Source organism: Lethenteron reissneri, chromosome 22 (assembly GCF_015708825.2).
Source record: "Lethenteron reissneri isolate LAM-NWPU_2019-01 chromosome 22, ASM1570882v1, whole genome shotgun sequence".
NCBI lineage: Eukaryota > Metazoa > Chordata > Hyperoartia > Petromyzontiformes > Petromyzontidae > Lethenteron > Lethenteron reissneri.
In genome coordinates, this window is record NC_083800.1 from 3,853,005 (window position 1) to 3,875,829 (window position 22,825).

Below are 22,825 nucleotides of genomic sequence, written 5' to 3' on the forward strand. Positions count from 1 at the left end.
TTTGGAATCAGCACCCAAAAATTACATTAAAACCGTTGGAATACCTTATGCCAGAAAAAGTGTGTTGACCAGTGTAATAAGTGGGCGGAAGGGACCGACGATGGTGACTCGTTGCTCACGAGTTATTCTATTGGGGCCTGCCGAGGACACTGAGCTAAGTCGATACGCTTGTGCACGCTAACCCATGCACAACACCAGGGTGGGGTTTTATGTTCACGTGGCTGCGTCGTTTGACTTTGCGACAGCTGCTTGAAGGAAAACGGCAAAAATGACGAGAGCGTTATTGATAATTGGTTTTTTACCCTTCTATCTGGCAACATCTGGCAACAAAACTGACACAAGGTGTCAGTTTTGTTGCCAGATAATCATATTTTTACTGGCAAATGAGGTTCCCATAGTGGAGAGCGTTATTGTTTACAAGTAATAATTTGAAGCTCTTTGACCATCCGCCGCTGGGTGAGATTTCTTGGACACGCATGGCCTGGCGGTCGTGTGCTCACCGCTTGTTGCAGAGGTTCGCGGTTGAAATCCAGCGGCCGTCCTGGTTAATACTGCCGTAGTGTATTGACCGCAACATGAGCGCCGTCCGCTTCATGGTGGACGTTAGAGATCAAGGCGTCGCGGTCCACATTTCCCAAATTTGAAATATTTCCCCGCAGTTTACTCAATCAGGAGTTTATACGTAGGAATCATCGCACCCCTTCCTGATAAAAACTTTGGCAGAACCCTCCTGAAACAGAGTCACGGGACTCGGTGAGTTTTTCCTGGGTAAAGTAGAATATATATAATAATAACGTATAATACATTGTTAGTCGGTGAAAGTTGGTGAAGGCGAGCAGGGGGAATCGGAGCTTGCCTCTTCCACTGATACAGGGATTCACTTTCAGCCAACCACATTGCAGCGCTACAGATGCTCTCTCACAGCGTTTAAAGCAGCAGCCACTCAGTGGCAATATGGGGGAGTGGGGGGGGTCTTCCCGTCTCTGAGCGTGAATGTGCTCCGCTTCAGACTCTGCTTGGGCCTATGGGACCTTTATGGCAGTGTCAAAATGAGGACACAAATAAGAATGAGCTTCATATCCTTGCTGGAAATTAAACAGGTGTTAAGCTGTTTAAACACCAGATCGATACCTGTTGCAATTAAACACACGTGCTTTGTGACAAAACATGCAAACACACACGCTCTGATGGCATATGTCACGTTTGTTTGAATGTTTTGCCAGACGCATGTGTGATTTGACGCCTTGCAATAGGTATATATTGAGTGATCGAACAACTTAACACTTCCTGTTTTATTACCAGAAAGGGTAAAACCTATTCGTATTTTTTTCATTAAACAAACACGCTCTGATGGCATATACCACGTTTGTTTGTACGTTTTAACACAAGTACGTGTGGTCAACGCAGACTTGACGCCTTAAAATAGTACATCTCTTTGTTGTTTGAAGATCTTAACACACCTCCTGTTTAATTGGCAGAGAGGGGGTAGAAGTCCCCCTCCTGACAATTCCTTCTTAGCAATCACTCGGCTTGGGGAGGCGCTTCTCGTGGTTGCTGTAGAAGCACCAGGGCCCCAGCGCACTGCACTTCACATCTGCTTTATCGGGCGAACAAACCACCAGCGAGGAGGGCCAGAACCGTGGAGAGAGAGAGAGAGAGGGGGTGGCAGGGGGTGTGCGCAGTTTGTCTGTCTCGGGATTGACCTTGCCTTCAGGTTGTCTGGCTCGGCACAGGAGTACAATGACAGAACGTAAGCACCAGTCGGTGTTGGGGAAACACTTGCATTGCGCAGAGCGATGAAGCTCGAGGCTTAAAGCACCCGAGTAGGTTGTGTTTTATTCTCCAATCCAAGCAGAGATGGGAGTCCCTTTTGGCTCACGTCATGTCACACGGCCTGCATCTCATTTTGTGTCAGAATGGCATTGTGCTTCTGACGCTCGTTACACGTACGTCAGTTTTTACGTCGGAAAGCTGACGCAAAAATAATGCAGTTGTGAACATTTCTGTACGCGCATCCGAGTGGCGGAAAGGAGACGATCGTGGGATAAATGTTTGCTATTGACCGCTTCGGGCTTCCACCCACGGCGGAGACGTCCACTGAGTTGGCTTCCAGCGTGCCGTTGCTTGTGAGGCCCCATTGCCTCTGTTTGGCGATGGTGACTCATCGCCGTGACTCGCCCTAGGTGGACCGGTGACTTAAGAAAGGCCGCGATTGTGCACTGGACTCCCGACTTTCCGTCGGGGGTTATAGCCGCCGGCCGGCCACCCACCCACTCGCGGCCTCCCACTTGCGGCGTTTGTCGACACGTGCTCCTCTGTGCCCCCCCCCCCCCCAATGGCAAGCGGAGTTGGGGGCGCGTGGCCCGGCGAGATGATCCACAAAGGAAGGCGTCTGTCTCGGTGACGTTGCCGGAACCGCGGGAGCCGTACAGGCCTTGGCAGTGTCTGTGGGGGAGGGGTGGGGGGGGTTGCTTTATCTCTCTCACTCTTACGCTCGTCCACTCAACTACACAGGGCCCGGCTTCCTTGCCGCGTGTACAAAAGCCGAGTGTGACCGCCCGTGCCGACCCGGTTAACCTGCCCTCCGTTGCCCTCGCTTCTGTATTCTTTACAACATGAGAAAAATCCATTAGGGTGTGCAGATGAAGGTTCACTGATGTTGGGTCTTGCACCCGGCCACTCTGCGTTTTGTCCCACTTTAAAAAAAAAGGCAGTTGTGCTTTGTGAAAAAAATTTCAACAAAACTTGGACTACCAAAAAAGACTGCTTTCGCATTATCAGTGGCTCAATTCTTAACAGCAAAGCATATGTACTGGGCTTCATTATTGCATTGGTCACAATTTTAGTTTTGCACACTCATTGAAAAGGGCAACTGGGAGAACACACAAGCAGTCCCATTCTCTCATCCAGTAAAGAATTGGTCCCTCGAGGGGAGGGTCTTGACAAAAAACGAACACAAATCACAACCCTCGCCCGGGGATTGTCTGCAGTACCTCCACAGATGGGCAACGCTGTTTAGCGACGGTGGCAAGATGGTAATTTGCCTACCTGGTTGCAGGAGGTTCGTGGGTTCGATCCCTACTCTGGAGTTTGCATGTCTCTCTCCCCGTTATCACGTGTATTTTTTTGACTGCTATTAATTTCCACGTGATAAGTCACTTTGTTGAGCTATCATTTGTGACCAGGTAGTTTCTAAAAATGAGCTGCATAGCTCAGTGGGCCTTACCTGGTAAAAATAACAATAGTAAAATAGCCCTGGGTGGCATCGATGTACCACAGAGGGGTTATATTGTCTGGCCCTGGGTGGCATCGATGCACCACAAATGGGCCACACTGTCTGGTCCTGGGTGGCATCGATGCACCACAGATAGGCCACGCTGTCTGGCCCTGGGTGGCATCGATGCACCACAGATGGGCCACACTGTCTAGCCCTGGGTGGCATCGATGCACCACAGATGGGCCACGCTGTCTGGCCTTGGGTGGCATCGATGCACCACAAATGGGCCACGCTGTCTGGCCTTGGGTGGCATCGATGCACCACAGAGGGGCCAGGCTGTCTGGTTCTGGGTGGCGTTAACGCACCATGGAGCAGAGCGTCGAGCCGGCTGAGATTTGTGCCAATGTGTCTTTGGCATAATTTAATTAATCGCACAAGCCCCGATTCTCCAGCACATGTTTAGCGTTATCGGAGACCTTCACTTGTCAAAAAGCTGCGGGCGATTTGACGGGCACCAAATTTCTCTGCGACTTTTTAAATTCTTTCCCCCTTCCCCTCTCACCCCCTACTAAAGTGGGTTGCGGTTGTGCAGCTGAACTCGGAATGATTATAGTGGTGGGCTTCTGCGTTTATCGTCACTGTTCTAGATGTCGCAAACTGCTTGGGAAGGTTCGCAAGTTTGCCGAGAATTCCGAACGGTCTTGGCCGGTTCAGCGGAGTCGCGACTCCCACTTGCCGTTGCTCTTTTGCCAGCCAAGGTATTTTTTGCGCGTGCGTCGTTGTGTGTGAACGTGTGCCCAGCCTGACATCCAGGGCTAGAATTTGACGTCGGTTTTTTTTTTACTTTTAAAAAGGGCTTGAAATCCACAAGCATTCTTGAGCGGGCAAAAATATTTGCGCAAGCACCTACTTTAGATGTGTGTGTTTTGTTGAAATGTTTTTTAGGTTGCTGCCTTTGAACTGTCCCGTTTTCTTGAATATTTCTTCACCACCGCTGGCTTTTTGAAGTTTTTCCCACTTGTGCAAACACGGCCGGAGTACCCGGCACCACTGTCCACGTGCTTGGTCCGTCCCTCCTACGCGCGCTGGAAGTCGGCCCAGCTCCCGTTGTTTGTGCCGCGTGTTTGTTTTTTTGTGGTGGCGGTGGCCGGCGAGTTAGAGGATGCCTCCTTGGAGGAAATTGTTAAAGGCTACCATAAAATTACCACAATTACTGTCCACTTACCGCTTCTCGTTTTCGCCAGGCAACTGCCAGCAATGGGTCAGGGTAAACGTGGTGCTCTTGTTGTCATGCCACGGACAAAACCTTCATTTGTGGAAATTAGTGTCAAATTGAAACGGAATGTCTGTTTTCTTAGGAAGACCTTCTAATTGATCAGTAATTGGGCGGCCTCTTTTGAAATAGCCTACAGGTGCAGGATATCGGGTAAACAAGTTTTGTTGTTGTTGTAATTTCACGGACATGGAAAGCGCCTGATCTTTTTTTAGAGGCATTGAGGCCTTGGCTAGTAGGACTCGCAGCAAAGGCCCCATGCGTGTCCAAAAATCCGGCTGGGTGGCTCAGGGTCGGAGCAATGGGAACGTTTCGAGTTCACACCCTGGTTGGGGGTTGTCTTGGTCCATAATTCATCCGGTGTTGATAAAATACGCACCCCTTTGTGGGGAAGTCGACAGTGGTTGTCCTATGAGTATCCAGCTCCTGTCATAGGAATGTGGAATGTCAACCACTGGCTCAGGGCTGTAAACAGTAGTTGAGCACCGCGTCAGTGCTCATTTTGGCAGGAAATCGCTTTGACTAAAAACCACAACTTACATGAATAAAACAATAATTTACAGCCCCATGAGTTTGTTTGACCATACTTCACTACGTTTGTCAGTGGGGTGTTGGTGAAGGGGTCGGGATACCCAGCACCGCCGCAGATATAACCCACCACTGATGTTACTCAGGACCAGGAAACAAACCCAGGTCAACGGGTTCATGGCACAGCACGTTAAACGCTGTGCCCATCTCGAGCAATCCAATAATACGAACACTCTAACTGAATTGGACAGAAGGTTCCCGCGACCGTGCTTTGACTCAGAACATCGTTGTTCTTTGGCCAGGCCTTGCACTACTCACTGATTACTTTTTGGGCTATTACTGACTTGGAGGAATAAAATTAATATATTTTTTAAACGTTTGATGGGCCCTCTCATCCTGCTTCCAAGTGGCATCCTGGAATAAGCCCTGCATGTCCCAGTAGCACGGAGTCCAGACCACTGCAACAGTGTTTATTGCTTCCACATTTCGCGGGGCCCAAAGCTCAAAGCGCACAATGGAGACGGCACAATAAACGCAGGCCGCTTTTACGGGCGGATAAACGGTTTTCCGCGGGCGAAGGCTTTGCAAATGTGCCGCCAGGATCCTTGAACTACCGAGCAACTTGCTCGCGTTAAAACGCCTGGCCACGCTGGCGGCGTTGCTTTTTTGTTGTTTAATAACAAACCGTACGTCAGAATTTGCGCTCGTCGTGAACATGGCATATGGTTTGCGTTTTTAAGTTCTGTGTTTGGTGGTGGGGTGGTTTTTTTCTTTCTTTCGCTCTCCCTCTCTCTCTCTGTGCAACGACTGCAGTATTCAATGCGTTCCTGGGGTCTCGTGGTACAGTTGAACATACCCTTGGTGCAACATGAACTTTGGCCCATGGAGTCTACAACATTGTCTGCCGATCCATGAGAATACACTTTCCATGTAGCCCCGACCTGCAGTCTGCATCCAATTGAGTGCTGTGGGCTATCCATCGTGCTCACCGCCTCGTCGGACTTAGCACAAACAATGGAAAGCTTAAAGCGTTATTATTAATATATAACGATTTAGAATAGTAATATTGCACATGCCGTGCTGGCCATCAGCGTTCCCTGACCTTGCTTTGCGGGTTGGTGAAGGTTGGGTCGGTGGGCCCCCAGGACACTTGCCACTGAAGTTAGCCGTGGGCAGGAATCAAGATAGGGTCAACTAAGTTCACAGTGCCGTGCACTAACCACTACACCACTGCACCCCCCTCCCCCCCTACATTATTTTGAATGTGTTGCAGTAATTTAAACGTTCAGACGCTACTTTTCTCCCCACCTGCAGTGAAATATATCACGGAAGAGGTTTAAGGGTAACGCAGCGTACGGCGCTTCGGCAGTCCACTGCTGGATGAGTGTCTCCCACAAGCTGCTGCTGCTGTAATTTGACCATACTTCACCACCCTGGTCAGTGCGGGTTGGTGAAGGTGTGGTAGCGTGGACGTAAGACACTGAAATGGATTTTACTGCACTCCTCTCTGCTCCCTCACACATAAGTGCAAAGCAAAGATCCCCTGTAATGCCTTAACAGACTGTTGGGGCAAGTGCTGTTAGCGAGCACCTATAAAGGCCGGCACGGCACACGAAGGGGTGGGTGGCCAACACCACGCCCGGCCGCCTTTGTCTCCCTAGTGGCCATGTTTACACACCGCACCAGGCACTCATTTGAGGCTGAGTCGACCTAGGGGGAGGCCAGGGACCGGTTCAGATAATCGTCACTGGTGTTGGCCCAGAGCGGGAATCGAACTCGGGTCGCCGGGTTCATCGTGCAGGGCGCTAACCGCTCCAGCTCCCGCTCCCCTCGTAAGCGCACAACCTGTAACGCTTGCAACATGCAAACTGATCACCCGTGGAAGCAGTATCCAGGCTGAACCCCTCACGGCTCTTGAGCTCGAATGAGATCGTGTGGATTTCGGGTGATTTTCTCATCATTGGCAGAAAGACATTGTTCCTACCCAATTCATCATCATCATCATCGTCGTCACGATCCATGGGCAGAGGACGAAATGTCCACTGCACATTTCGTCCTAGCCGATTACGATTTTAATTTGCATAACGTCCAAACGAAATAGCATATCAAGGCTCTGTACAAAGAGGAGGATGTGCACATTGCAGGGATGAAGGTGGGGGGCGGGGGGTGTTGTATTTTAAATGAAGTTTCTATTGGGATCACCTTTAACAGATGGGGCATCAGTGGTGAGTGATATCTGAACCGTTCTTGTGTTCACCCCCCCCCCCCCCCCGTGACTGACAAGGCATGGGAGAAGCCTTCATCCGGTGGTGGAGTCAAAAAGGGCCGTACAAAACAATGATCTCATTCCTTGGATATTAATGTGCGGCAGACTCTGGGGTGTCAAACGGCCCAGGTTGCCGTAGGGGAGGTGCAGGCACTGTACGGCAGTAGAGGCAGGTCGGTCTACTGAGTTTCATTAAAAAAAAGAATTCCAATGGGTTGGAGGTTAAAAAAAACCACACACACGCATGATGGCAAAAGCAGCAGCGTGCCCCACTGTGTGGGCTGCGGAGCGGGGGTCTGAACGAGCGATTCTTCACGGGCGGAAGAGGTAGCGGGAAAGGTAGGAAATGAAAAGAGCACGGCCCCCATGCGACGCTGATAATGTTTATAGCACAAGTGTGCGTTGTTAACTAAATAAATGTTGACAAACGTTCAATGTAGCTGACAGAATCTTGCGCCAAATCTCGTCGGATCTCGGAAGCCGTGCAGATTTTTTGTTGAAACCTGGATAGCGGCGCCTGGATGGTGTCTGTTGGGGTCTGAACCATGCCTGGGACCTTCTCTTAGATCGGCTACCTGGCGCGGTTGTTTTGTTCACGTCAGCATTGGGTGTAGACAAAGGGGAGTCGCGACACGGTGTTTGCAACACCAACTCGTTGTGGCACTATTGCAGCCTTCTAAAAGATGCCCGTCATAACAGCAATGCCACAGTAAGTCTGCAAGCCCTTGGACACAGGATGTTTGTGTTGCATGCGTCTGTGTGGTCAGGATCCCGAGGAAGGCTTTCCTTCATCTCCGGAAGATCATTACGAAGAGGCCGTCTCGTTTGAATCGGGAATACTCCCAGAGTTCAACCACTTCTTCGGTGAGATGAGAGACTTTTGTTGCGTGCAGAGGCGAGGGTAACAAATAGGGCCGGTTGGCAGAGGATTAGAGGAGACTTTTGCTGATGTAGTAAACATTGAGGGATATTCTGGAGTGGGATTTCAGTTCCTCGTAAAGCAAAGCCTCCAATGTCGTGTGGTTAACGATCGGCGCAGTCTGGCGATCGTCAGTGTGTCGTGAGTTGGGAAGGGTCTAAATGTTTTTCCCCTCTGTTTAACTTTCAAGCGTAAGTTTTCTCTTTTGCTATCTATAGAAATACCACAATCCAAAAATAATGTTTATCCTTAAACCCAAGTTTGTAAAAAAAATTATATCAGTAGAAACATTTTTTATGATGTTAAAATGGAAAATGAATGGCTGCTGGGCAAAGCTGTGTGAGTTCCCGATGTTTTATATTTTAGATATAGTTTAAATAAATTTAAATGTTTATTAAAAATCCGAGCCCTTAAGCGCATCTGTTACAACGGTGCAAACACACGAGGCGAGATGCGTAAATGCTTTTACTGTACTATTGCTTGATTCTAGCCAGAGGTCTTCGTTATCATATAATCTTTCACGAATTAACTTAAAATGATGTTGCCGAGGGTACGTTTACCTTGTCAAGATTTGATTTCTTCTAAGCGTTGGGCATTTCCGTGTATATTTCACGTTATGTAAAGCGTCTTTATTAAATGCGAAGTGCGCCATGTAAATAAAAGGTCGATTCATTGTCGTATCCCAGACTGCACGAGTCCAGCCACAGCCTCCAGTGTGGATGCTGAAGGCTGTTACGAAGACGCCACGTACCCCCCAACCCCTAACTCCACCACGCCAGACAACAGAGGTGAGCTTCGTACAGAACAAGAGCTCTATTCTGCCGTATTCTCGCAATCTTTATTCTCTCAAATTGGGCCAACGGTGTCTTGTCAGGGGACAAAAGTGTCCGTTGGGTTCTCGCGAAAGAGAGGGGCGCACCGCCCCACGCCATAGAACGGCCTGTGGAATTCTAGATTTGAAGCTTTCGTGACTGCAAGGTTTCATATTCTTAGGTTTTTTTCGGTAAAGTCACATAGGTAAAAAATTTAAATAAAAATTAATAAAAGTAAAATAAAAATAAAATAAAAATCACGACGCTTCGGAGGCAACACAAGTCTCCGTCATCAGGTGGAATCGTCACAGCACGATAGCTGTATCAAGCTACATGCTCCGCAAGAAGTTACTTGATACAGCTATCGTGCTGTGACGGTTCCACCTGAAGACGGAAGCTTGTGTTGCCTCCGAAACGTCGTGATTTTTATTTTATTTTAATTTCACTTTTATTTAAAAAAATTTAGCTACGTGACTTTACCGAAAAAAACCTAAGAATATGACGGCCTGTGGAATGTGATGTCAGAAAACTACATCTCGGGCCGCTTCACGTGACCTCTCATCCACTGATCTTTCCCACGCTGCATGCTATTTTCAATACGTGCACTGCACTGCGGTGTAACCATGCAACAAAACAAACTGAACGGCGTAATACGTCAGGCCGTATCCCGAATCGATGCAGGACAGGTTTATTCAAAGGTGTTTGGAGTTTTTTTTACTCACGGACCTCGTGCACCGCTGCGATACGCAAGTGTCGCACACCTCCTGTTGAGTTTCACGACGCGAACGGAGGTGCCGTCGCACGTGACCTCTCCGCCCAGATCCCCTCACACTTTTCCTCCAACCCCTCCCAGACGATTCCGACGCCCTCAGCAGCTCGTACGAATCGTACGAGGAAGAGGAGGACGATGGGAAGGGTCAGAGGTCGACGCCTCAGTGGCCTCCGCCGGAGGCGTCCTTGGGCCTGGCGCAAGGCTCGCGCATGTGCGCCTTCATGCTCCGCAAGAAACGGTTCGGGCAGTGGGCCAAGCAGCTGTGCGTGCTCAGGGGCGACCGGCTGCTGGTGAGTTTGCCCAAAGTGTACACGCGCGTCTCTGCCCTCTCCCGGAACCGTTGCCTTTTTTCCCCCTCTTTCAAGTTGCACCACTCTTCGTTCTGCATGCGGCAGTCGGCGGCAGAGCCGAGGTTGAACTTCGAAACTGAAGTTGGGAAAGACGTTCAGAAGCTTATCTGCCCGAAATATTCTGCGCGCGTTTGCAACGTTCCATCGCACGCTCTTCTGCAAACATTTACATGAAAACGCACCGCGATACATTCGAGGTGGGATAGATTTTTGTAAAATATATTTTTTGAGGAATTTCCTCCATGCTGTAATGGTCCGTGCAACGGATTCGCAATCCGGAGGTCGCTCGTTCGATATCGTTCAGCTGCGACAACGGGGCACGTTTGTTCGATTCTCTCCGCCTCTGTCAACCCAGCGGTAGAGATGTTTGCTCCGCAGTCAAGTGTGGGTACTCTCGCCCTCCTCCGCGACATTAGACGAGCGAAGAGTAGGCTGAGCACACGCTAGAAAGGGTCTCTTGAGCTCCGTCTAGCGGGGGGTCATTCCGCCGTCGGTGAGGTCAGCATGCATCGCAGGGCTGCCCCCCACTCCTCTTTGCAGTAAGATGCAGCGTAGCTTTGTAGGGCGTCTAAATGTAGCGGCGACCTCAGGACACTGCGCTAGAACGGTGTGCGTTTTTTGTTTGAGGCAGGCGGTCGTAGGCAGAGGGGTAAAAAATTTACCCGTAAAAACAAAGTTTTTCACTAAAAATCCTTTATATGCGTGGCATCGGTTTTATTTTATTATTTATTTCTGTTTTTCTTGAGTAAGAGTTTCATTTTTATCACATTGCTATTTTAAATTAAATATGAAATGTTTTTTTCCATAAAAAGTGGAAAATTTGGGAAATTTTTTTTCACGAAAATAAATTGTCACGCACAACGAGTCTGTGTGCAAAATGTCAGCTCGATTGGATCACGGGAAGTGGGTTAAAAAACGACCGAAAGATTTGCACGGTCGTAAGCGCGCAAGCAAGCAAGCAAGTGAACTTAATATAAAGGATTTAAAAAGGAAAGGACTTGGAGCCTGATAATTGTTTTTTTACCCTTTTATCTGGCAACAAAACTGACATCTTTTTTTACAAGGAGTCATGTTTGCATAGACCACAATACCTGCAGCCATAATACAAACAAATAACATAACTCTGATAATGTATGCACTGTCCTTGAAGTTGATTGGTCCACACCCGAGACAGCTTTCCTTAGAGCCTAGTCTCACATGGGTTGGACCAGATGATGCCAAAAGGCGCACAACTCAGAGCTCGGGGTAAGCATATTATCAGAGTTATGGTTTTTGTTTGCATTATGGCTGCAGGTATTATGGTCTATGCAAACATGACTCCTTGTAAAAAAAAAAGTGTCAGTTTTGTTGCCAGGGTTAAAAAACCAATTATCATACTTTTTTACTGGCATATGAGGACTTGGAGCCTGGCGCAGGGAGTCAAGAGCACGAATCCTGTCTCCCTCTCCTCAAGTGTCCGTACCGTTGCGAAAGCGAGTACATTTTAAACACATCCTGAGCATGCTGCCAGAAACAATGTGAGCAATTTCAATAATTCTCAGCCTTGCAATAAAACTCAACACCGCCGATCAAAATTGCTCTTTCTTGCAACAAAGCGGTCACTTCAGTCGGCTCCTATGCAGCTGCGTGTTGGACCAATTTTTTCCACATTTTTTCCATTCCAATCGTTTGTTTCACGCTCGTTAGCTCCGTTTCACGTGGCGATGCAGTACACAAACACAAGCTTAAGAGCAATAATCGTGGCAATAAAGTGTCTGACAGCTGATCAATAAGGTGTGGGTACATCCGAAACTATATCTTTGTTGTTTCAATATTTTACATGGGCTCTATTCTATTTCTTGCATACGATGGCAATATGCTCGGGAGCTAAATGGCTATGTCGAGGGCTGCAAGCCGCGACAGGGCTTCAGGAGAGAGTTTGTGTAGTTTGCCTGCTCCTCCGCTAGTGAGGGAGTGCAGACCACAGTGGGTTTACTCTACAGATACATAATTTGAGTAGCATGGCCACGATTAAACTGCTGGGGATTGTCTTTAATTTTCCATTCATAAAGGAGATGTGCGCCTGGATGATCCCTTGAGATGAAAGATCTTTTTGCAAGGCGTGTCTGGTTCCTCACGTGTCACTCCAAAAGGACGCTGTTTCTGTACACAGTCTTGAGACGAGGGTTGCATTTGGGCGCTGTGCACACAACATGAGGCCCAGTATGCGAGACTCAACTTGCTTTCCATGTTTCTCCGACATGGCGATCTCCGAGGGTGTTTTTATTATTATGTTTATGTAGACATGTTGGCGGAGTAGCAGGGCGCGCGTTTCACGACACACACGCAGAACTTTCTGCGGCACAAGCGAAGCGGCGTCGCCGATGTTTGCGGCGCGATCGCCTGCCGCAATTTGTCATTCTTGAGGAAATCGTTTGCCCCCGGAACTGCGATGATGATCCAGAACGCGCGAGAGAGAGAGAGAGAAACGCAACAAATTGAGCACAGCTTTGGCCCATGGGGACCCAGAGACTTCCCGCTGTTAGAGACTCAATAACAAAGATGCTGTCGCCGCTAATCCTGCAGCTGCTGCTGCCTCCTCCCCGCCAGCCGCACCCCTGCAGCTCCTCCTCGGCAGCGGCGGTGGCAGCTCCGGGGCCTAACGTAATACAGTGACTCCATTCGAGAGAAAAAAAAAACACAAGAGGCAGCCTGTTTGCGTGGAGCCCAGAGGAAGTGATGTTATTGTGTCATAGTTGGGACGTAAAGAGAGGGGTGGGTGGGTGGGGGGAAGCGTTGAGCAGCGCGCGGATGAATGCGACATGCGGCTTAGCGACAGCAACTGGATGTGGTTTTAGAAATTAGCGCCATTGCCAAGGCCGTTTAGTGCTGACATTTTATTTTTTTCTTTGTCGGTTATTAATACGAACAGAGAACTCCTATTTTGGGTGTTTCGGGTTCATTTCAAACTGTGGCCACTTTTTCTTTGCACGGGATGTGACGCAAAACTCTCGGAGATCATTTAGAACAACACGAAACACGTGCGGCATGCAATAAACTGTACATAAGTGCAGAACGTGTGCTGTGTGTGACTTGCTGTGATCAATGAAACGGCAAAGTCGGCTGGTACCACTGACAGGCTGTCCGGGCTAACAGAGGAGGCATCTGCCTTCGTTGGTGCCCGATTTGCCAATCCACATCTCTGTTTCAATGTCCAGGGAGTAAACAAAACAAAAACCCATTCTAATTGGCTTTTCAATCTGTAGATAGACAAATATAAAATGGGTTTTGATTGTCCTTTGAGCTCTACACACAAATATCCATCCCATCCACCACCAACACCCCACCAGCTGTTTCCTACTTAAGCCCAACGCAATTGTGGGAAGATGTGTTCACAACAACTACGATCTTCTTTCTATGGTCAATGTCTCACTTGTTGAAACAAAACAAACAAACGAGTTTGGAAAAATAATGCACGTATTGTGGAACTCTTCCCAAAATGCACTTGTTATTGGAAATGATGAATTAGCAGTGCAAAGTGCTCTCGCAAATTTGCGAATAGTACTTTTTGCTCTGGCTTGTGACTCCAGGGTTTTACCAAACATTTGATACCGACTGACAGACAAATCTCGTGCAAAAAAAGCAATCTTAGATGGAAAGCGTCGATAATAAAAAGACTGCTGTACCCCAACGCGTTGTTTAATATATAAACGTTCACATTCCTGGACACCGTTGCGTGGTCTAATTGGTCGATGACTGTAATACCCTTTTTCCAAGTTGTCCAGTTATAAATAGGGTGAATTTCGAATAGCAACACAACTTTATACCGCAGTTGAAATCATATCGGGCCATGTATGTATATGTATGTTGAACTTTTTTCCACACCGTACATAGCCAACCCGTGCGCATTGGAGTTGCGGGAACAAATCAGAAGCGCGGTCATCTTTACGAGGGTTGTCGTGCCACCCTCGCCCATCACGGACGGAGTGAGCGAGCGAATGCGTAAACCCCCAGCGCCGTGACAATTTCCTCGCCTCCTCCGCGCCACACGCAGTGCTACAAGAACTCGCGGCAGAAGAGCCCGCAGCTGGAGCTGGCGCTGGGAGGCTGCACGGTGGCGTACGCCGTCAAGTCTGGCAGGCGGAAGACGCGGCACGAGATCCGCATCTCCCGCGCCGACTCCGATCCGCTGGTACTCGCGGCAGCCAGCAGGGAGCACGCGGAGCACTGGAGGCAGGTGAGTGTGGTGGCGCGTGACGGTGGCGTGACGGTGGCGTGACGGTGTGAGGGGCAAGGCCAAGCGAATGGGAAAGGTTGCGAAATTAGGATTTGGCGATTTGAGATTTAAGCGCGATGTTATTGCGATGTACTATTCAAGCAGTGAATGTTTGAAGTCCTGCGTAAGTGTGACAATTACTGTCAAACTCCTTAATTGAATATAGCTGGATATTTCATGATACGCATAGCAATAAGCTTGCTATGGGTTTTATTATTACGCATTCAGTTTAAATGTCACGTGCAATTCAAATGTGTTGAATGGGCTACTACGTGCAATGCACAGCTTATTTGCAGCATTGTTTGGTTGCGAGTGTATTTCAACCTACGTGTGTGCACAGATGCATGCACAGCGGGGGTATCGGTATATATCAGTTAAGGCGACGCACCTGCAGTTTGGGGGGAGAAAAAAAATCACCTATACTCGTACACGGCGATGGGTGAGATTAAATGCTTTGCGTCCACTTTGATGTGTCGGTAACGTGGGGACCGCGGGTGTTCGCCGAGCACACGTGCTCGCGTATTCTGAGGGATCTTAAGGGGGCTACATTCTTTGGAGCAGATGTTCCAGACTTGGAAGGCTCGTCTCGTGCTATCTCACATGATATCGTTCCCCGTGGCCACTTTGCGACACAAAGGCGGCCCTATTTTTATTTTTGCCCGTGGGATTGCTTCGTGCGGGTTTAAATGCCTCCCTCATTGCCTGCATGAAAAGCAAATGGCCCTCATAGCTCAATGAGTTGACCCCGGCGTTCGCTAAAGGGGTACGGAGCGGGGAGGAGGGATTGGTGGTGGTGGTGGTGGTGAGGCTGCTGGACCCTTGGAATGCCGCGTGGCACGAGAGAACAACCATCGTGCCCAATCAAAAAAGGCGTAGGCACGGTGACCCCAGAACAAAGAGTCAGATGCCCGTGGGACGTTTTCTGGTGGAAGGTTTCCGTTCACCGCTCAAGCACAATCGCTCTCCACAGGTGCTTCAGGAAATCTGCGACCCAGAGAATAAAACGGCGGTGGCAGCGGCGGCGGCGGCGGCAGAGGCCAGTGGCACTCTGCCTCGGGCCAAGGAGGAGCTTGAAAAGGTAGAGGCGCCGGTCCAGGCTTTCAAACGTTTTGGCCAGTGTTTGTGTTTTTCATGTCAGCGAATGTTTGCGATGATTGCTAGTATGCGCCGATAAGTGTGCCAAGGTGGATTTATGGTGCCGACTCAAAAGCTCTGGATAACAGGACTCTTCGCCAGACAGAGCTTCACTTCAAAGCTGCCCGGTAGAATTCCGTTCGGAAACCCATCGATTAATGATGTCTTCGCGTCAGCTCAAGAGTGTGCACGCACCATGGAAAAATCAGTTGTTTTCCAGTGTGTAGGGAAATTGCTAAAGTGAACTCCACAACACTGCACCACAGCGCACCATCACAGGGCACTGCACTGCTAGCTGGGAGCGGCTGCACATCTCCAAAGTTCCCCATCTGATGATCCACGAATGTACAGCCGTGCTGCAAGAGCCTGGCCACCTCGCAACCAATCACACCAGGGGTGCAGCTACATTACACGTGTGTGTGTGTGTTTGCTGGGTGAATAGTCTTTTGAGGTTACACGGGGGATCTTTGTCTTGGTTTGCTGTGTGAATATATGTGTGTGTCCTGACTCTTTGAATGTGCGTGCTGTGTAAATGTGTCTGTGTGTGCTGACTGTGTGAATGTATCTGTGCGCTGGAGTACCGACAATGATAGGAGAGCAAAACGTTGTGGGTGTCTCTTAGCAATTTCTAAAAGAAATGTTGGCGGTCTCCGGACACCCACAACATCCACAGCGGCCGTGCCCCTGCACCACACCGCACCGCACTACACCGCTCTGTGCGGGAGCCACGTGCGACCCTTCCGCCGCTGTTTGCCTGCTCGCAGAGGTGTTCCCTGGAGACTCCGGGCTCAGACGCTGAGAGCATCGTGACCGTGAGCAGCGGTGAGGGCTTGCCGAGCGACGCGGACGGAAAAGACGGAAGTAAGCTTGCGACTCAGCCGTGCGTGAATGCCGAGCGTGTGAATAGGTGCTCGCCGACGGGACTTGCCCCCAAGGGCCCGTCTGGCAAATACGGGGCCGTCCTTTGTCTTTCTACGTGTATGCGTACAATAAGGTGGAATGGTAGCGATGGTAAGTTTTTTAAAAATAAATTTCAGTAAAATGTTTTTTTAATTAGAATCCATGGATTGCCCCGCGATGCGAAGGCGGCAACTTGTGGGGCTGTCTGGTAGGCGACAGAGGGCAGCGCAGGAAAAGCCATTGTAGTGTACTTCTATGCTCACACAGGCCTGTGCTCCGTGCAATCACCAACCCGCGCTGACCCATCGTGGTGAAATATGATTAATGGGCCCCCATATCCCAAGTGGCGTGTGGAAGCCTTATTCAGAGGTGGCTTGACAAAGCGACCATACATGTACGCACGCAATATAATTATAATAAGTTTGCTTGGTATTCACGACGGCTTTTGTCTAGCCATCGAACAAAGACGCTCGCTGCATCGCGCACTTTCAGATGCGTTTCTGCGGCCGTCTGGAACACACTTTCTCACGATATTAGAAAGTCACTGGAGCTATGCACTTTTAAATAAAAATGTAAAACTTAATTTCTCTAGAATTGCTTTTTGCGTGTAGTGTGCTGTCCTTCCGCCGCACCTCCGATTAGCACGGTTGGCTATGTACGGTGCAAAATAAGTTCAACATGCATACGTACATACATTGCTAGATCACGGCCCGACTGCGATGGCGAATGCGCTCTCGGTACCATTTCTTGCCGTTACCCTCCTCCTCCTCTTCTTTTTCGTGTCTCCTATCCAACCTCTGTGGTCTTTTTCCAATAGTCTGCACAGGCCACCGCTTCTGGTGTTGGCATTGCCAAATCTTGAGGAGTGCATTGTGGTGCTGGAGGGCATTCAGGAGATGGTCCATGGTTTGCTTCTCCTGACCAAGCACATTGTTTGATTGTGCAGAAGTCCCCCCCCCGACCCTCCATGATTTCATGAGAGAGTTGCATTTGCCAAAACAATCTCGTGCCTGTTAAGGCTCCGCCATGTGAGCCATTTGGAATTGGAGCCAGACGCGAGCTCCTCACTGGGCGCGAAGCCTTGCCGGCTCCATTCGGCAGTTTTGTCGTTTGAGTTTTCCCAACTCTTTTTGCCACGGGGAAGTTCTGGCAGACTCTGGTGATGTGGTCAGTGGTACGGTCGAGCACAAGAAGCTGTTTCTCGATGACAAGACGGTCGTGCTGGCTGATGGCGGATGACGGACGATCCCACTCCATGACTTGTCGGTCGTGGTCACCTGCTACTCTCCTCCTGATGTTAGGGGCCGCTATGCCAGACAGTGCACATAGGCAGGCAACAGGGCTGGCTCTCAGGCACCCTGTTATGATTCCGCGCAGGTAATTTGGTGCGGCGTCCGACACGTTCACTGTGGGATAAGCGTCGCCAGAGGTGGGGCACGCATATTGTGCTGCAGGGAAACAACGCGATAAGGCGGTGGTGTGTAGAGTGGATGGATGTTACCCTGCTTGCTGCCTACCCATACCCATCCGGTCCCTTGCTCCCCTTCCTTAGGCAAAGCGGCCCGTCCCGGGTGGTCTCTCGGCAAGGCGACGGGCAAGAGGCTGACGCAGATCATCGGGCGACGACAGAAGAAGAAGGAGCTGCCCGAGTCTCCGCAGCGGAGCGCGCGGGGCGGCGGTTCGAGCGGTGACGGCGGCGGTGGCGTTGGTGGCGCGGGGGACGCCGACGCTTCTGGTACGGACGCCAGCGTCACGGCCGACCCCGCTGACGTGTGGTCACGTGTCACCGCGAGCTCGCGCACGACAAACGAACGGGGTTTGTCAAGTTTGGCGCGCATGGAAAAAATTGGCTGAGCGCCGGCCAGCGCAATGGGAGACGTGAATAAAACTCTCTTCGCCGTGAAATAAGGGAGCGGGGAGGGGTGAATAAATGCTGTGCTGGTCGGGAGAGAGGCGTGCGCACACACATACACCATGTGGATTCTGATGTAATGTGCATCGAGATTTTGCTGTGTTCTCGTAGTTTTCATAATTGCGAGGAAAACAATTAAATCGTGCCGATTTCTAGTCATGTGATGCTTCATCATTCACGCAAATCGAGTAATTATAACATAATTCAGTGTCAGTGATTCAATTGAAGAATCGATTTGATTTTCTCTTGTTGGTTAATGACATTTTTATTTCTTCCAATTTTCTGCCATTGAAAAGGTTTGTTGGCTTTGCTATCCTAAATGAAATATGCATCATCATATCACAAAAGAATCGGTTATCAAATGCACGATTCGATTAATTAATCATGAACTTAGTCGAATTTGTGTTGGCCGGGTGGTTCTGAGGTCTAGGCACTGCTGAGACCCTGGGTTCGAATCCAGATTTCAGCCACTTGCAGAGGTCAGAATCGGGTACCCGATACCTGTACCCTACCCGATACCCGGCTACCCGTACCCGGCCGGGTACGGATACGGGTACCCGTTTGCGACCCTGGTGCGGCCGGGTATGGGTACGGGTAAGGAATCAAAACCCGTTTGCGACCTGTGGCCACTTGTGATTAAACCCGATTCTCAAGTGTCGTGAGTTGATGGGCTCAGCAAAGTCACCAATGTGCAAAAAAAGCCCTCAATTAAAATGTGGGTTTGAGTGTAATGTAATAAACATTACTCTGTAGCAGGGTGGTTGTGAAAACGCGGAGTGTGTGGATTTAAAAGTCAATTGAAGGGGCCTTGGGGGTGTCTCTTCTGCACCAGAAGGCCGTTCTCTGACATGGGAAGTTGCAATTCCCTGCAGGAGTTCCAAACAGATTCATGGTCTCGTGACATGACACAGATAACGCAATTAGCTTAAAATTGTGGGGGCGGGGGTGCGGGGAATACAAATATAATTAAATAAATTTCAATCTCATCCACAGTCTGTATTGAGGATGAGACACGCACATAACGACAGGTTATATATAAAAAAAAATCCCAAAACAAATAGAGTTTCATTGACGCATCATCGCGCGGCTAATGACACGTAACAAATGACCTAACGACCCGTGGCTCTCCCTCCCGCCCTCCGTAACCGTCTCCGCGGTACCGCGCGCCGCAGGCTGCCTGAGCGTGCTGACGGAGAGCGGCTGGCAGGAGTGCTGGGGCTCGCTGGAGGGGAGCACGCTGTTCCTGGGCAGCGGCGGCGGCGGCGGCGTTGGTGGCGCCAAGGGGGAGCCCCCCGCGGGCAGCATCGCCCTGCACGGCTGCCGCTTGGCCCCGGGCCTCGTGCCCAAACATCCGCTCGCCTTCCGCCTACTCCGCGGGGACAAGGAGGTCGCCACGCTTGAGGTTCGGCCGGCGGCGGCTCTCGCGCCGAACGTCCTCTTGTTTCGTTCGTTCGCTCGTTCGTTTGTCCCGTTCACTCGAAGCGGCTCTCTCGTTCGTTTGCTTGTTCATTCGCTCGCTTATTCATTCGTTTGAACATCCCGCAATTAGTTTTTTTATTATTTGTTCTTTTTTCTTGAGCAATCCTGTCATTCATTTGTTTGCTCATTTGTGAGAAGAGTCTCTAATGAATTCGCTCGTTCATTATGCTCGAGGCAAAATGACGGTCGGATTCGACACTTTTTGTTATTGTTGTTGAGTTCTCTCTCACCTGGTTAAAATAAATGAACTTAACAAGACTTCACTCACCACTGATGTTAGCCTCGGCTCAGGAACAAAACTCGGGTCACCGGTTTCACATCGCAGCTCTCGAACCACCACTTTTGTATGAATGCATGCAAGTTGAACTTCTCTCACACCGTACGTTGCCAACCACGCGAATCGGAGGTGCATGGTTGTCCGTCGTCGAATTTCTTCAGCCGCGCTAGTTTGGCTCGGACCTGCCTCTCGTCCGCCGACCGAGCTCGCGTGCGTTCATGTGATGCGGGTGCAGGCCGCCTCGTGGGTGGAGACGGGGCGCTGGGTGGGCCTGCTGTTGGCCACCACGGGCTGCGGCACGGAGCCCGAGTCGCTGCTCTACGAGCACGTCGACACCGAGACGTCGTCGCGCTTCCTGCACGCCGCCAAGCTCTCGCGCGGGTACGAGCGGCCCGCGGTGGCTGTGCCAAGCGGCGGAACGAGCAAACGAGTAGAAACACGCAAACGCATAAATAAATGAAGGGCGAACTTGGCGCCAGTCTCAAAGTACCGGGCCGGAAGTGTTTGTTTTAATCGGTGGGGGAGGGAGGGGGGGTGGCGGGAGGGTGTTGAGTTCAAACTCTTGATGTAAGTTTCAGATCGGCTTGCCGAGCGGTAATAATAACAACGATTTATTTACCCACTAAAAGACCCATTGACCCTCAAGTCTTTTTCAGGAGAGTCCTGCTAGATTGGAATCGAGTTTGGCCAATTGCGTTCGCATCTTGCATGTGGGGGGAAGCCGGACTACCCAAATAAAACCCACACAAATGAGAGGGAAGACAATCAGCCCTGCCACCTTATATAGAACATCCAGCAAGTCTGGGTGGTCACCTCTCCAAGCACTAACGAGGGTCAATCCTGCTTAGCTTCCCAGATTTAACAAGATTGGCTCCATCCAGGGCGATTTGGTCATTGGCGGCTGATTGTTTTCCCGAGTGTGAACGCTTTCCATTCCATCCGTGGTTTGAAGTTCAGCCCAACGATGCCGCGGCACAAACGGCGCCTCCCAACTTTCTGTCGGCAGCATCAAGGTGCGGCAGGCATCGTCGCCCAACGTGTACACGGACGGCCCGCCGTGCCGCAGTAGGGATCACTCCCCGTCCGACGACCCCTACGAGAACCTCACGCGGGACGGCGCCCTCGCCCTCGCCGCCACCGCCGGCGGGGCCCTCCGCTCCGCGAGCGACGGGCCCCGCGACCCCGCGACCCCCGAGGAGCGCGCGCCGTCGGAGTGCCCGTCGGTGCCACCGGCGCCGACGCCATGCGGGACGGACAGCGGCGGCGGCGACGACGATGACGCCGGGCTGCGGGAGCTCGCCGAGGAGATCATGCGGGACATTGGCGGTCGCCTGCTGCACGATCCCGGAGACTACTTGAGCATCGCGCGGGGACTGGAGGGTGGCGGCGGCGGCGGCGGTGGTGGCGGCGCTGGCTCCTCGCGGCAGTGGGACGCTGCCACTGGGGAGGGGCACGAGAGAGATTCTCCTGCGCCCGGCGACAAGGTACGGTGAAGTAATAATAATAATGAGGATAATTTTTTTTTATATATATGAGGGTGATGTCATGACATAAGAGGTTGCTGTCAGAAAGATGTGGCACTACTTGAGCATAATTGGCACAAGACAGAGGAAAGTGGAAACAAATGACGAAATGTGCAGTGAACACCTACCCATGGATTGTGATGATGATGATGTAGATGATGTAATGGACTTAAAATCCCGAAGTCACCAGTTTGATGCCGCCCCAGGGCGCGGCAGTTGCAACACGGTGCACGCTTATTGAGCTTCCCACCGCTTCTCTCCACCCAGCGGTGTACATGGGTTGGCGGCAGGCTAGTCGATCGTCAGGTCGCGAGCGGTGGGGTAAAGTGTGGTAGTGACCACATCTTCCAAGACGTATGGCCAGCATGGAAGAGTAGGCCAAATGTACCTTCTGGAGGGGCTCTTCAAGAGGTCCCCGAAGTGATAGTGTTTCCACCAATTGCAAGGCCTTGCCTAATAATTTACAGTCCTTCATCAATCCACTGCTGGCCAAAAAACCTCCTCTGTCAGTCATGGAGGTAGATTGATCAGCACACCGATCAGTGCAGGTTGGAGAAGTCCTTAGGTATCGTATTCAGATGCGAAGGGTGGCAGTGAAATTATTGAATTCGTGTCGCCCGCTCTCCTTCTCGTTGATGATAGTCATTAGTTTTGGCTGTTTTCCAGCCTTCTGGTGCCATCATTTAAAGACGCCCTCTTACGGAATGTCACGCTCTTAAACGCAAATGAGATGTAGATTAAACCACGGGAAATGTTCGTTTCGTCCGCTTAGATTTGTCCGTGGCTCCCAGAGTAATTAAAATGTGCAAATATCAGACAAGACCCATTTGTTCCCTGGCACGTGGAATCTCCTAAAGTGCCACCCAGCCGACGCAGTAAACAGCGAGAGTTCATACTCTCACGTTGTGTCTGCCGGCCACTGTGTTAATTGCCGAGCAAGACGTTGTAAAAACATCCTTCGGTTTGAGAGAAACAGGAAAAGGTTGGAATTAAAATAGCCGTAAATGCGATATAGTGCACCCTAAATTTAGAACCAAAACCTTCGCAGCCGCAGCTGCAGTTTCCTTTCCGTGCATTTGAGAGCTGACGGCATTGTAGAAAAAGCTGTAATTTCGTTTAAAGCCGCCCACAAAATAAATTATTAAACCATTGTTTCTCGTGAAATAGCAACATTTCATAGTGAAACAGATGCTGCTAGCGCCGTGATG

At 50.3% G+C, this 22,825-nt stretch overlaps 1 protein-coding gene across 2 annotated transcripts in view; it reads left to right on the plus strand.

The window, feature by feature from the left end:
* LOC133345535 (actin filament-associated protein 1-like) overlaps window positions 1-22,825 on the plus strand; it is a 55,934-nt gene that overhangs the window by 25,449 nt on the left and 7,660 nt on the right. The window contains exons 5-15 of one of the 2 annotated variants that reach the window (XM_061556384.1): window positions 3,865-3,975; window positions 8,052-8,148; window positions 8,890-8,991; window positions 9,869-10,077; window positions 14,171-14,353; window positions 15,363-15,470; window positions 16,291-16,387; window positions 17,979-18,161; window positions 19,511-19,740; window positions 20,330-20,475; window positions 21,101-21,578. In XM_061556384.1, coding sequence (XP_061412368.1) covers window positions 3,865-3,975; window positions 8,052-8,148; window positions 8,890-8,991; window positions 9,869-10,077; window positions 14,171-14,353; window positions 15,363-15,470; window positions 16,291-16,387; window positions 17,979-18,161; window positions 19,511-19,740; window positions 20,330-20,475; window positions 21,101-21,578 — 1,944 coding nt within the window. The remainder of the gene's footprint in view (window positions 1-3,864; window positions 3,976-8,051; window positions 8,149-8,889; window positions 8,992-9,868; window positions 10,078-14,170; window positions 14,354-15,362; window positions 15,471-16,290; window positions 16,388-17,978; window positions 18,162-19,510; window positions 19,741-20,329; window positions 20,476-21,100; window positions 21,579-22,825) is intronic. The other variant, XM_061556385.1, reaches the window with a different exon arrangement.